The 15,249-nt window shown below is 46.7% G+C and overlaps 1 protein-coding gene across 2 annotated transcripts; it reads left to right on the top strand.

Moving 5' to 3' along the window:
- Positions 1–1,185: 1,185 nt before the first annotated feature.
- Positions 1,186–9,905, top strand: SET (SET nuclear proto-oncogene). Of its 2 annotated transcripts, none has more exons than XM_040442483.1 (8): positions 1,186–1,587; positions 3,440–3,497; positions 3,825–3,967; positions 4,655–4,758; positions 4,852–4,965; positions 6,708–6,878; positions 6,964–7,119; positions 8,506–9,905. In XM_040442483.1, the coding sequence occupies exons 1-8, from the start codon at positions 1,515–1,517 to the stop codon at positions 8,527–8,529; spliced, it is 843 nt and encodes a 280-aa protein (XP_040298417.1). In that variant the 5' UTR covers positions 1,186–1,514; the 3' UTR covers positions 8,530–9,905. The 2 variants fall into 2 exon arrangements, with proteins under 2 accessions (XP_040298417.1, XP_040298418.1); XM_040442484.1 differs by having other exon boundaries at positions 6,964–7,123.
- Positions 9,906–15,249: the final 5,344 nt, after the last annotated feature.

The following is a 15,249-nucleotide window of genomic DNA, read 5'->3' as shown; positions in this document are numbered from 1 at the left end:
ATGTGCATGCTGAGAGTTGTAGTTTTACAGCAGCTGGATGGCCGGAGGTTGCTGATTCCTGGCCTAGGTGAATGGGGCTGAACTGTCACTGCAATACCAAGCACTGCCACTACACAATTGATAGCGCTGTGGTTGCGAAGCTCAGAGGAGCATCCCCCGACTTCTTTAAACTGTGGATCAGTGGGGGTGCCAGGAGTCGGACCCCCACCGATCAGATCCTCACGCCCTGTTCTTAGCCTAGGCCATCAGTACTGTACTCCCGGCAAAACCCCTTTAAATGTTGCACGTGGGCATTTTTTGGGGGGGGGGGGGGGGGGGTTTAGGTGGTACAACCGATTCTACACGACTTTTCGGTTCAGGCCCGTTTCACACCTGTGTCCTGGTCATATGTGATGGGAAATATTGCATCGGCGCGCGTTCACACACCCCTGAAGGGGAGAACAGTGGAGCGTGCGATATTACGCATCCACAGACCCCATTATAAGCCAATGTCGGTAGTGTGAACACAGCCGTACTCGTAGAGCACTTTAATGGGGTCTAAGGGGAGTGGTCCGTCACGTGGTAAAGCATTGTGGCCCCCATTATAGAAAACCCCTCTGCCTCATGTCTAGGGGCTGTCAGACCATGTGCTCTACTAAAAAAAAAAAAAAAGCCACAGGTTACTTTATTGAAATGATGACATTAAATACATCGGAGTTTCCATGGCAACCGACAATACTGTGCGTTATACCCCCCCCCCCCCCCCCAAAAAAATTAATCATATAATAAGACAACGGCTACTAGCAGCCGGCAGTGAAAGGGTTGCAGGCCACGGGTGCGGGCTCCTCACACCCCCACCCCATTAACTCCTCCCCCCACACCCCCCTTCCTTCCTCCACAGCGTGCGGCGGGAACTTAAAGCGCATTCACAGGGCTGAGTCTCTTCCCGCCCTTCACGCCACGTGACCCAGCGACGCGTTCTCTCCCACTCGCTCCCGACCAATGGGACCCCGGCAGTGTCCCTGACGTCCCACCCCCTCCCACCTGAGACGCGCCCACGTTGTCGGGTCGCCCCACCCTCCGAGGATAGCGAAGGGGGGATATGGGCGGAGCCGCCGCGTCCAGAACAGTTGTACGCCCCGCCCCTTGGTTTAGCTACCACCCCTTCGCTGGGAGGTGGTACTGTCTAGAGCGGGAGCGAGTGTTGGTGCCGAGCGCAGTTGGTCCCTCCTCCTCCTTTCTCTCTCACACACACATTGGTCGGGAGCGAGATTTACCTCACGCAGCAGCGGCCATTGCGCTCCCCTCTCTCTCCCGCTCTAGGTCGTCGCTCTTCTCCTCACAGCTGCCGCCAGAAGGAGAGGGGGACCCTACCGCGGTGTTTCGTTCCCCACCCGCCCTTTCCAGGAGCGGTCCCTGCACCGGCCGACCGAGGAGCTTCCTCTCGCCTCCTCCCAGCCTGCCAGGCCGGAGCCTGCACCCCCTCCCTTCTCCGCGCTCTTCGCCTCTCTTTATCTCGTCCCCCTCTTTCCAACATGTCGGCGCCGACGGCCAAACTTAGTAAAAAGGAGGTGAACTCCAACCACGACGGAGCGGACGAGACCTCAGGTAAGGGATGCGGCAGCTGTGTGTGCGGGGAGGAGGAGGGGGGAGGGCGGCCATTTTCCGCGGCGGAAGGCGGGCTCGCCGGGGCACAGCGGAGAAGGCACTGGGGACCCCCGTGTGGCGGTCCTCCGCGGGCATGAGCGTTGGGCGCCGCGACGGTCTTTAGGACCCGTGGCGGCTCTGCGTTGTGCAGCCCGCGTTGCGCAGGAAGGAGCCCGCGGCTTCATTGTCCTCCGCCATGATGCTTCCGTCCCGATCCGCATGGCGCAGGCCGTGGGTGGAGGAGGAGGGGGGGGTTCCCCAGGGGCCGTTACACCGTAGAACGCCGTGGCTCTGTTGCTTTTTTCATCTTTGCTGTCCGCGGTGGGTTTCCGCGTGGGCCCCGGCCTAGCCCCGCCGCCTCCACGTGGTTCCCAGCGGCCTCTGGGTTTTGTCCTTCCCGCTGTATTGAGCGGGCCGCTTCCGCTCCCCCCCTCCTCCTCCTCCCATGTGATGCGTTTCGTGTCCCCCATTCCTGCCTGTGGCGCCGCCATGGTTGTGATCCCACGTGTGTGAACGATGTTTACTACCGTCCCACAGCCAGGTGCTCCTGGCCCTAGTGTAATCTACAGGTGACCCTACCTGAGTTATCTCCCCTCCCACCACAAGTCCATTGTGTTTATCAACCAACTTTATCAATCTTAGAAATTGATAAATGATCTTAAAGGGTAATGGACTTGTTGGGTACGTTTTCTTCCATTGAAATCATGAAGTGCCTGGTGTGCTCCCTGGGAGGGCGATGGTGCCCATTAGGCTGGTCATGTAGCCCTGTAATTAAGTTACATTTAAAAAGAATGTAACCCAGGCCATTAAAATCCATATTTTTTGGGGGGGGGGGGGCCTTTATTTTTGGATTCACAGTGGGAATGAATGGACTAGCCCCCCCCCCCCAAAAAAAATTTTTAAATTATGATCCTCACATACTTTTATCACAGGTGCTATTAAGAGGTTGCCCCCCACACACTACTCCAGTGATGGCTAACCTCCGGCACTCCAGCTGTGATGAAACTACGACTCCCAGCATGCTCCATTCATTCCTGTGGAGTTCAGAGAACAGCTTGGTAGTTGTTTTACCACAGCTGGAGATTAGCCATCCTAGCATTAGTGGGTCTGTTTCGGGCTCTCCCTGACCCCCTCCACCCCACCCTATAGATGATTTTTGGGTTAAGGGGATATTTTCCCCCAATCCTTTTGTTCTCTCCGAAGATAAGCCACCAACAGAAGTGTCTGGCAATGGCTTTCTCCCCATTGAATACATATCCAGGTTTGGCAGAGCTGAACGTGTCTATGGAGGGGTATTGACTCTTAATGACTGTCCTTGAGGTGGTTATGCCCAAAACCATGTGTGCGTGCAAGCCTGTGTAGTTTTCGTAGTTAACTGTTGAAAAAAAAAAATCATCAATGACAATCTGCAAAAACGCGTGCCCGCTATCAGTCCAGAGTTATAAGTGGAGGGAGTGTTTTTTGGCCACTGTGCGGTACCATATCCTGACCGCTACAAGCCCAGCCATTATCTGAGGATAGGCGCTGCATGTACCTTACTATGGCATTGGGAATGACAATGTATTGCGTTGTATGTATTCTATTGGGGAGCCGATCTTTAACTTAAAGGAACTTAAAGGGGTGTGTTATATATCCTAATAGGCATATAGACAATGATTGGCTTGATGAGGCACTCGTCGTAAAGTTTGCTGTCACTTATTGACTGACAACTTGTGACTTGTTTTCTGCAATTGGATATGGGGCAGTAAATTAGTCTGCAGCTTTAATAGACACCGGCAAGTCGCTGAAATAATGTTACCTTTTTATTTTTCAGAAAAAGAGCAACAGGAAGCAATTGAGCATATTGATGAAGTACAGAATGAAATAGACAGGTATGTCGTCGCCTTAAGTGGTAGCACAAGTGGAGTAATAGTGTGAAGCTATTTCAATGGAGCGGCACACAGGCATGTCCACCGATCCTTTCAACTCTATGGGACTGTTGGAGGAGCTGAGCGCTGGACTTCACAAGTCCCACAGAGTTGAATGGAGCAGCAGACGCCCATGCCTGCCTGCCGCTCTGTTGAGACAGGGTGAGCACGGGCACCATTTTTGTTGTCGGGTCTTCTCTGATCGTGTGGTTAAGATAAACCCTTTTAACTAATCATCCGTTGCTCTGTTATGTTGGTTCATTATTAATCCCAATGTCCTGCCCTGTGTAGACTGAATGAACAAGCCAGCGAGGAAATCTTGAAAGTAGAACAGAAATACAACAAACTCCGCCAGCCATTCTTTCAGAAGAGGTCAGAATTGATCGCCAAAATCCCAAATTTTTGGGTCACAACATTCGTCAACCACCCACAAGGTAAGTTCATATAGTGAGTGCATGCCTGTTATGCGGTAGCAATTCTCATGGGAATTCACATGGTGTTGCTGCCTGCGCATATTACAGTTCCCCCTCCATAAGGGCCTCCTCCACTTAAAGATGAGTTAGAGGATACCTTGTTATAAATGGAGTATTACTATGTACAAGGCGGTAACTGTTAGGGCTCATGCACACAAACGTATTTTGTTTCCGTGTTTTGTTTTTTGCAGCCCGTATGCGGAACCATTCACTTCAATGGGCCACAAAAATGACCCCATGTGCATTCAGTTTCCGTATGTCCGTTCCTCAAACATAGAATATGTCCTATTGTCCGCATTACAAGCAGGGATAGGACTGTTCGATTGGGGGCCAGCTGTTTTGTTCCGCAAAATATGAAATGCACACAGACGTCCATATTTTTTTGGACCTTTAAAATATATACGTTTATGCGCATGAGCCCTTAGACTGTTGGAGAGAAATTGTACAATGAATTGAATGACTGCTTCTGCATTCATTTTCTGTGGGACTGCCAAGGTATAACCTCATGGCATTTGTTCCAGTCCTTGTATAATAAACAACTTGTGGTTATGGCCCACACCTTCATATTTTTATACCATTTAGCTTATAATGCGCTCTAGGTTGCTGGGCTCCTTAAATGTCTAACGTATATGCTGGGTTCATTTGCAGTCTCTGCGCTCTTGGGTGAAGAAGATGAAGAAGCTCTTCACTATCTGACCAGGGTGGAAGTGACAGAGTTTGAAGACATAAAATCAGGCTACAGAATAGATTTTGTAAGTCACTGGATATATAAAATGCATATCATTTCATTATATAAAGTGGCCGCTATTGCCTGTTGCTATGATTGTCTGTTTTGTCTTCTGCAGAATTTTGATGAAAACCCTTACTTCGAAAACAAAGTTCTCTCTAAAGAGTTCCACTTAAACGAAAGTGGAGACCCTTCCTCAAAGTCCACAGAGATTAAATGGAAAGCTGGAAAGGTACGTGTTCTTGTCCCTGTTCATACTGTGGTAACACCACCTGGGCTTTATTAGATCTATATTGGTTCAGTAACTGTGTGTGAAACTACTGATATTCTGGTATCAGCTGTTTCAGGCTTTTAACACTTCAATAGTGTTTTTTTTTTTTTTTAATCAAATCTTTATTTTCCAATTTTTGACAAATATTTTTATCAAATTGATATGACAATGGCAAGTAAACACATAATAACAAAGATACAGAAAGTACAAACAATAAATAATAATAATAATAAGTGCTCCATATTTCTTCAATCACATTGATCGTTAATCATTAATTGACCTAAACCATTAAATGTGGGTCACTTCATTAGTGTTTAAGAAGTTTAAAGTCTGGTGGCCCACTCATCACTACTTAATGGGGTTTTCCATCATTAGGATAGGTCATCCATATCAAATTGTCAGGCGTGCTGCAATCATCTGTTTAAAGACCTTGGCACTCTGTTTGCTGCAGCCTCTTCCTAGGCACAGCTCAGTCCCGTTCAGATGAATGAGGCTGAGCTGCAATACAAAGTACAGCTGCTATCAAATGGACAGTGGTGAGCTGCAAGGACGCTGCATTAGTAACTGCTCAAACAGCTGATTGGCAGGGGTCCCAGGTGTCATACCCCACCTATCTGATATTGATGACCTTTCCCTTTAAACAGTATTTGTGTTCATATTAGCTTCAAGTCTTCTGCATGTTGGAGTCATTGCTGCTTTAGATTCAGTAGCTTAAAGGGGTTCTGCACTTTCATTTAACTGATCTATCCTCTGGATAGATCAGCTTCTTATCGGCGGGGGTCCAACACTCAGGACCCCCGCTGATCAGCTGTTTGAGAAGGCAGCGGCGCCGCGGCCTTCTCACTGTTTAGCGCCACCCCACTGATGTCACAACTAGTATAAACTAGCGTGGGCGGGGCTAAGCTCTATTCATTTGAATGGAGCTTAGCCCCGCCCACACTAGTTGATACTGGTCGTGACGTCAGTGGGGTGGCGGTAAACAGTGAGAAGGCCGCGGCGCTGCTGCCTTCTCAAACAGCTGATCGGCGGGGGTCCTGAGTGTTGGACCCCCCGCCGATCAGAAGCTAATCTATCCAGAGGATAGATCAGTTAAATGAGTGCAGAACCCCTTTAAGTAATAAGATTAGAAGGCAAATTTTGTTATTGCTGTGGATGCAAAGTGCAGTTGTATTGCCTCAACTATAGGTACAGGCCTACTAGTCATTGTGTAGCAAATGAAGGGACCTATGGTATTGTGGGTCTTCTTAAAAGCTCACCACACTTAAAGGAGGTTGTATGAGAGCAGAATCCCCCCTCCCCCTGGACAGTGACACTCTTCTCCACAGGCTATCTCTTATTGCAGCAGAATCCCATTTACTTAAATGGGCTGTGGTACCAAGACCATGGAGAAGTTTTTCTGAAAGGAAGCAGCAGTGTTTCTCTTGACTTTTTTTTTTTTTTTTTTCAAATGGGATCATTGGTAACTTAGAAATTGCTCAGAATATGTAACTTTCGGTGCATGCATATCCTGTCGTATGTGACTTGGGCCCTGCCCATTAACACCCAAGTAAACGGATGTTCTTTAGATACTGTGTACCACTCTTAACTATGGGTGTTCACAGTGCAGATTGTGATTGCGGCTGGCATGTCCGATACAAAACTTATTGTCTTGTCTGATGTTAGGTTTTCACATTTCTTACCTTTCTGCTGATTTTTTATTTTAGGATTTGACAAAACGTTCCAGCCAAACACAGAACAAAGCCAGCAGAAAGAGGCAGCACGAAGAGCCTGAAAGCTTCTTCACTTGGTTCACAGATCATTCGGATGCTGGCGCTGATGAGTTAGGAGAGGTCATAAAGGATGACATCTGGCCTAATCCATTACAATACTACCTGGTGAGTAGCTATACATGGCCCGTATAGACACCTCCAAGTAGGTTTAGGCTCGATCATGCTAAATGGTTTACTTTGCCTCTTGAAGGTTCCTGATATGGAGGATGAAGAAGGCGAAGGGGAGGAGGAAGATGATGACGATGAAGAGGAAGAAGGATTAGAAGATATTGATGAGGAAGGGGATGAAGATGAGGTCGAAGGAGAAGAGGATGATGATGAAGACGAAGAGGGAGAAGAAGCGGAGGTATGTACGTAAAATCTTTTCACTTATTATGCATGCAAATGAGTTGTAGCATTGCTTGATTGACTTTGTTGTAATAAAGTGTAAGTTGGGGGTTTGCTGTTGCAGCTGCTTTGGAACTCAAACAGCTGGCAGGGGAGTCTGCTAAATCAGTGACTCCGCTGCTAAGACCATATTCATACGACCTTGTGGTGGCTGTACCTGTGTTGCTGACCGCAAATCTGCAGAACGTGGGCACTAACCAAGTGCACCATGCATCTCCTTGCAAACCTACTGACTTCAATGGGTCTGCAAGATGAAGCAAAAAATAGAACCTGTCCCATCTTTTGCAGCGTGAAGGCACATAATGAAAACACAGAAGCCGTTCTGGGTCCATGCCTCCACCACAAAAGACTGTGGTCTGCCACACGGGCACAGCCGTTACATGTTCGTGTAAATGTATCCTAAGGGATAGATTCACATCTTAGGGCATTGTTGTGTTCATAGGAATTGCCTCTAAATATTCAGCTGCCTTTTTAAAGGGGTTTCTCTGAACCCAGACATCCTCCATTTTCACCCAGGTAGCCCCCTGTTTAGCATCGGAGCATTTCATGCTCAGATGCTCTCCATTGCCCTGCACTTTTATATATATTTTTTACACTGCTAGGCGGAGGCTTCCTGGTAGCAGTTTCGCCAGTGGCATCATCGGCTCTGATGGGCAGGATTTAGTGCTGCCCTAGCCATTTTACAGGCTAGGGCAGTGCTAAAGCCTGCCTACTAGTGCTGGTGACATCACTGGGCTCACTGCTAGGCGGAAGCCTCTATCTTTACCCATGGATAGCCCGGTACGTCACCGGATCTCCAGAAAAAGCCTCTTCCCTGTGCAATTCATATCCTCATATACACACAGACAGCCCCCCGATATGTCTTGGTTCAGCTCAAACCCTGGACAACCCCTGTCGCTTGCCCTTCTATTGTGTTATGTATAATCTTAGCAGAAAGTGTTGCAGCTTAAAGTTGGGGAACTGGCACATGCATCCACATCGCAGAACAGCAGTTGCCCAAGAAACAATCAAATTCTATGTAGAATGTGTACAGTGCTGGCGTGGCAGAGACTCTTGCCATGGAGGCTGTGTACATGAACTGTCATAAAAATTTGCTTTATGGCAGACTAGAACCGGTCCTCTCTGCTGAGCCTTCTGGTGGGGACTGCTGGGTGTGTCTAGCAAGTGACTTCTGGTTCTTTTGCTTTCACGCTGCTTGCCTTTGCAGTAGTCAATGCATGTCTGTCCACTAAAAAACAAAAGATACTTTAATCTCTTGAAAAATGTGGAAGCAGTAACTGCTAATCCAGAGACTGCCGCTGACTGGAAGCCCTTGTATTATTCACACATTTTCTTCTCTTTGCAGGAAGATGAAGGTGAAGATGATTAAGACTGCAATGTTTGGATTCCACATTTTTTTTGTTTGTTTTTTTTTTTCCTTTTTTTTTTTAATCCTGTCCCCGGGAGCAAGATGCTGTTGTCTTTTTCAATTTCCCCTATATTTTGCCCCCCCCCTTTTTTTATTTTTTTTATTTGTGTGTGTGTGTGCTCGGTCGCCTTGTTCTTGGTCTTTTTTTTTTTTTTCCCCCCTCTCCTCTTTATACCATGGTTCATAACTTTATTTTTGGGGAGAGGTGAGAACTAAGTAAAAATACAGTGGAAATCTCTAAACCTGTTTCTGTTCCTAAGTCATTCTTCTCCATTCAATAAACAATATACATTGTACCATTCTATGGTGTATGGGGGCCTAAGTGCCCCTCAGCCGCCACCACAGGTGGAGGCCGAGGAGCATCCAGGACCTTGTGATTAGTGGTCTAGCTTTTTCACTTGATTTATTTTTATTTTTCTTCCTTCTTTCCTGTGTATCAGGCTCAGAGGTTACACTGTCTCCATGTGAATATGGACAGATAACATTTACCAACATGTATCGGTCGTTTTTTGTTTTTTTTTCTTTAAAAAAATGAAAAAGTAAAAAAATATTAAAGCAAACAAAACTGGGGGAGGGTTAGACGGTGGGGTGGGTTTTCAGAGACGTCAGGGAGGGGTGGGAGGGCTGGGTCGGGCATTTTGGAAACATGGCTTTTTCTCTTTGGCATGTTTGTGATGTTTTTGACGACATCCATGCAGTTTAAGACACTTTTAAAACGAGCAAAAAAATAAATCAGGTGGCTCTCTGCTCTGACAACCCTTCAGGGCCTCCCATTAAAGGACCCTGCAGGCAAATATTCGAAACGGACATGAGTATACTTATTATTTTTTTCCCTCTGGAAAGATAAATGCTCAGTTTTAAACATTAAAGTGTACAAGTTGCTTTGTTACAATAAAACTAAATGTGTACACAAAGGGACTACTGGTTTTCACTTGGATGCTGCCTCCTTCCCTGCCTGTATGTATTCACGCACCCTCATGTGTTATGTCATATTTGTGTTCAGTTCTCATCACTTTATTTTTTTTGCCCCCTCTCTCTCCCGTGGCTTATCCCAGACTGATATTTAAATGTTTTTTGATACAGGGCATTTTGTAGTAACCTCCAAACTAACCGGCTAAGCAAAACCAGAGGCACATGGTGCTGGTTGTCAACAGTATACAGTCAGCACCTCTCTACACTCCGTCTAGGATGGAGTTTTTGTGGTAAACAAATTTTGTAATTTGCTTGGCGAAGGTGTGTGTAGGCACTTAATCTGATTCCTAGTCTGTTATAAATCTACATATTGCTGTCAGATTTATGCCTGTCAATCTACACTACAAATAAAGTAATTGGTGTGATCTGTATGTCGGCTGTCACGTTTTATACCACCTGGAAAGAGGGGCATTAGGACGAGGCCGATTCACGGTCGTAGGCTGCAAATCCTGGAAGATATCCTGTTAAAGGGGTATTCCATCTTAGTCATTGATGGCTAATCGTAGCGATAGGCCATCAGTGTCAGATAGGTGAGGGGCCCTACCTTTCTCCAGAACAGTCCCCAAAAACACAGCAGCCTCTTAATTCACTGCTATAAGGATTCTGAAACTAGGTAAGCGCTGGCTTGGCTATTTCTGGCAGTCCCATAGAGATAAATGGATGGGATGGCTGTGTGTGCATGGTGCACTCTGTTTACCGCTATAGGACTTTTTTTTTTAAAAAAAAAACCTTGCATAGCAGTGAATGGAGAGTGTCTTGTGTATATGCACTCCATCACTTTGGGGGGGGGGGGGGGTCCAGAGAGCGGTGCAGGTCCGACCTTTGTATTGCTAGGGTATGCAGTAGGGATCGACCGATAATTATTTATTTTTTTTAGGGCCGATACGATGTGAACTTTCAGGCCAATCGCCGATAAATTATACCGATATTCTATAAATTTTCATTTTTGAAAAAAAAATAAAAAAATCATACACATCTGCTGAAAAAATGTTTATTGTTAACGTGTAGTTTTTTTTCCTCTTGTAAATCTTTTTCAATTATAATAAAAAAATTAACTATTAGCCCCTTTTAGGACTAGAACCCTTGTCCTATTCACCCTGATAGAGCTCTATCGGGTGAATAGGACTTCACACTGTCCCTGGGCTTTGCACAGGGAGCAGACTATGGCAGCCAGGGCCTCATAAGCGTCCTGGCTGCCATGGTAACCGATCGGAGCCCCAGGCTTACACTGCTGGGGCTCCGATTGGAACTGCCACTGAGGGGACCCTGTGGCCACTGCCACCAATGATTAATACTGGGGTTGGTGGGGGGTGCACCGCACTACCAATGAAGACAACGCTCTCATTTATATACAGGAGATGGGAGCTGGCTGCAGAATCACATAGCTGGCTCCTGACCTCTAAGAGCGGTAGCTGAGATCTGCGGCAGTTAACCCCCTCAGGTGCGGCACTTCATTGGTGGTGCAGTGGCCACAGCCCCTCCCCTCTCATTGATGGCAGGGGGAGGGAGACACTGCTTTCTTCTCCCCTGTGCTGCTGAGGCAACACTGAGCATTGACAGCAGCGTGATCTTTGTTCCCGATACGTTATCGGAATATCAGTAAAATAGATACTGATAACATTCAGGATTTTGAACATCGGTAAAACCGATAATTGGTTGATTCCTAGTATGCAGCCAATTGTAGAGATGGGCCAACCCTCTGTCTAAATGTGACAGCACATATTTTCCTTGGGGCCACCTGTAGCTTTAAAGTGGGCATCTCTATTCTGTATGGGATGATGGGAGTGAGTAAATACTTAGGATCACTTGCAGTGTGAGCCGATGGGTTACGTGGATGTAATAAATTACACAGCATCTCCTACAGAACCAAAAAGCCCATCTAGGTACCGTGATGAAGGTTGTATTTATTGCTGTATTTAGCCATGGATTATGTAGTCCTGAAACATGGCGTCAGCTTGGTCTGAGCTTGCACATTTCCCACAATACAAAGGTCCTTGACTGCAGTTGGCACGTCACCTGCTGTAACACTACTGTTGGAAAAAATCCTGTAGGGTCTTGGTTGCACATGACATCACTATCAAATGCGAGACCGGTTGTGGACAAGTCTCATGTTTTTGGTAGAGTGACTTTTGCTGTTGGGGAACGTATGTCACCACGTGTCCTGCTAGCTTCTCCTTCCAACCCCTCCCGGCACGTGCATGTTTGGTTTAGCTTGACAAGGGAATATGCTGCTGCTGGGAAGCCTTTCGAAACACAAAAGGATCGGGCATGTTGAAGACCAATTCTTTCCCCTGAATTTGTTCATCGAGTAGGAATTAGCCTGTGGAGCCATGGAGACTGACGCACTTAAACCACAGAATTTTTATGAATGTGGTGTTTCCTGGAGGGAATAAAGCTGGGAGCGTTAGTTGAAAAAAAATATATATTTATAGCCCGCCACGTGTCACCTCAGAGGACCGCTGAGGTTTTGTTGCAGAATTAATTCCTGAAAACCATTTAATACTCGTGAATGGGGCTCTTTCTGCTGGTGCATGGATCTCTGCAAACTCAGATGAATGGGACGACTACGGGCATGTCTGCTGCTTGGGAATTCATCCTTACAACAGGCAAGTCATTTGATCTAAATCGCAGGATGCCATGCCTACACCGAGGTCCCCGATATCAAATTGCACCCTGCTGCCAATGGCTAACGTATGCCAACAAGCCGGAGCCTGTGCCCTCTGGACGCGCAGGCGTTGTAAACGTTACTAAGCTGCAGACCATGTGGCTTGTTAACATTCATGGGGGGTGTTAGCCTTCACCGGCCCTGAAACATTTTAGCATTTCTGGAATTTAAAGGGTTATTCCATTTTGCATGCTATTTTTCACTTTGGCCAACTGCATACTGATCCTAAAGTTTCAACAAAAAAAAAAGGTCCATTTCAGTCTGTCTCTTGGTCCCTGGCCTGACAGGGTCGCGTTCGCCGCTTCTGCCGATCACTAGCCTTGGGACTGACATGTCGGTTGCGGACAGTGGTTGGCCACTGAGGTACACGCTAGGGACCTTCGGCGCTGGAAGGTAGCGGTGGGCAGCAGGTGAGGGCCCATGCACACAGACATAGTTTTGGACCCATTCATTTCAGTGGGGACGCAAAAGTATGTCCATTCCACGACACCCCGCAAAAAGATGGAACAGGTCTTATTCTTGTCTGTTTTGCAGACAATCATAGGACATTTCTACAGAAATGTGAAAAAAATGGCAGCATGCACTCAGCTGCGATCTGTTTTTTGTGGAGAGCAAATGCGGTCGTCTACATGAGCCCTTAGACAAAGTTTGCATCTCTATCATAGATTCCATTGCAGGTTCCATCTAAAAAGCCAGAAAAAGTCTGCACGTCCCATTATAGACAGTGGTATGTGTCAGTCGCCATTTGCATCCATCTCGTGAATGATCCTCTGCTGCACCATTCAAAAAAGAGACACACAAGCGCAGCCCCTGTACTCTCAGGGTGACCACTGACTGATAATGGGGTACCTCGTTCTGGTGGTTCCCTAGGAAAAGCTGCGACATCCCTTTCATGTATGAGAACACAATGAGGATAGTGACCGCCTCTGGCTATGGGAATCATCTTTGCAGCAGCGAATGTATAATTTTTGCAGACGTGTGCGCCTGTCATGGCAGCCATTGTGAACCCCACCATCCCTGTCATCTCTAGTTTCCAAGGTACTGACCGCAGCTTATCTCATGCTTCGTTCCCAAGGCCACGTTACAGCTTAGTGTGAGATACACTGAGCTGTATTAGGGCTGTGGGAGTAAATTATGAATATTTAGGTATTTATAGAAGATAAGGACACTATAGATTCAACGGGCCTTGTTGCCCCTAGCAACAAATCACAACGCAGCTTCCATTACTGAACCTGCTTGGGAAAGATGAAAGCAGCGATGTGATTGGTCGGCTTCGATGGAGAAGGCGGGCCTCATTTATCCAAACTGTCTAACAGCAACCAAAGCAGTCCTAGTCACCTATAGCAACCAATCAGAGCCCAGCTTTTATTTTCTCAGAGCCCTTTAGGAAATGAAAGATGAGCTGGGATTGGTTGTTATGGATAACAGACATTTGTACTGTTGGTTTTGATAAATGAGGCCCAATGTCTTTAAGAAGGACCTTGTGTATAACCTGGGTTTTAGGGTGTATTCAGCTGTAGTATTCCTTTAGTGAGTCATGTCACACGGCTGTGCAGCAAAAACTATGCGTGTTTTTATTGCTAATTGCGGCAGTTCTGCAGCTTACACTGTTAAAATAAATGGTGATTTTTACCACAGACGGGCCCCAACTCTGCAAAATACTCAGTGTGGACGGGCCCCAACTGTGAAATACAAAGAGTGAATGGGTCCTAAGGCTTCATTCACATTTCCACGTGTGCTTTCTGCAGACAGCGGACATACCCATTGATTTTAATGTGTTCACATATCAGTGGTTTTTTTGCTGACCTTGCGAAGACACGCACTACAGTGGACCTATGGGGACGCAACACAGATGGCATCTGACTGCTGGAAATTACCCGCCAGCCTAGCAGTGTCCGTGAAATATGGATGACATGCGGAGGGCACATGGACCAAACATGGATATCTTCACGGAGAAAACACAGAGCCGTAACAGGGCGCCCAGAGGGATGTCGGAGATCATACTATATCCTGTATATGATAGCCTGTTTTTAGAATAGGCCTTGAATATCAGATTGGTGGGGTGCCGACTCTTCGGGCTGTGGCACTAATGGTGGCGCTGCTGCCCCTGTCAGTGTTTACCTGTCTCCTGCACCCTGAACGGGATGAAGCTGCTATATCTATGGAGTGCATGCGGTTGCATCTTAAACCATCTTAAGTTAGACCATCAATATGAAGTTAAAGGGGTCCTCTCACTTCAGCAAGTGTCATTTATCATGTAGACACGGGTAATACAAGGCACTTACTAATGTATTGTGATTGTCCATATTGCCTCCTTTGCTGGCTGCATTCATTTTTCCGTCACATTATACACTTGCTCGTTTCCATGGTTACGACCACCCTGCAATCCAGCAGCGGTGGTCGTGCTTGCACGCTATAGGAAATAATGTCAGCCTCTCTGGTGACCGTGACTGTGGGAGCATGCATTGGCTGGTGCTTTTTCCTATAGTGTACAAGCATGACCACCACTGCTGGATTGCAAGGTGGTCGTAACAATGGAAAGAAGCCGTGTATAATGTGACGGAAAAAAGCCAGCAAAGGAGGCAATATGGACAATCACAATACATTAGTAAGTGCCTTGTATTTAATTTATCTACATGATAAATGCCATTTGCTGAAGTGAGACGATCCCTTTAATGATTATCAGTGGCTTTTGGAATATCAAAGGAAATCACGGTACTCAGGTGCAACCCGTGAAAAAATGGAGATAACATACAAACTGCATACAAATGGAGAACAAAAGATAAATAGTTGATTTTGCAATATCTTGGCTGTAAAATTATAATAATGCGAGGCAAAGAGAAGAGATTGGGACTCCGCCCTGCAGTTTTCCTTCTGTCCACTAGGTGTCGTCGCTGCTCTTATAAAAGCATCCAGATTAGTAATTTTTATACCGTCCACTAGATGCCGCTAATGATCAGGGTTCTTCTGACCGTTACTGATTAAACACACACTAGATGGCGAATCTCTCCAGTTGCAGTACCCCCTGCTCTCCACTGGGCGGA

The sequence above is a fragment of the Bufo bufo genome, chromosome 8 (genome assembly GCF_905171765.1).
Source record: "Bufo bufo chromosome 8, aBufBuf1.1, whole genome shotgun sequence".
Classification (NCBI taxonomy): domain Eukaryota; kingdom Metazoa; phylum Chordata; class Amphibia; order Anura; family Bufonidae; genus Bufo; species Bufo bufo.
Note: the sequence above shows the minus strand (reverse complement) of the source record. Positions and strands in the feature narration are given on the sequence as shown.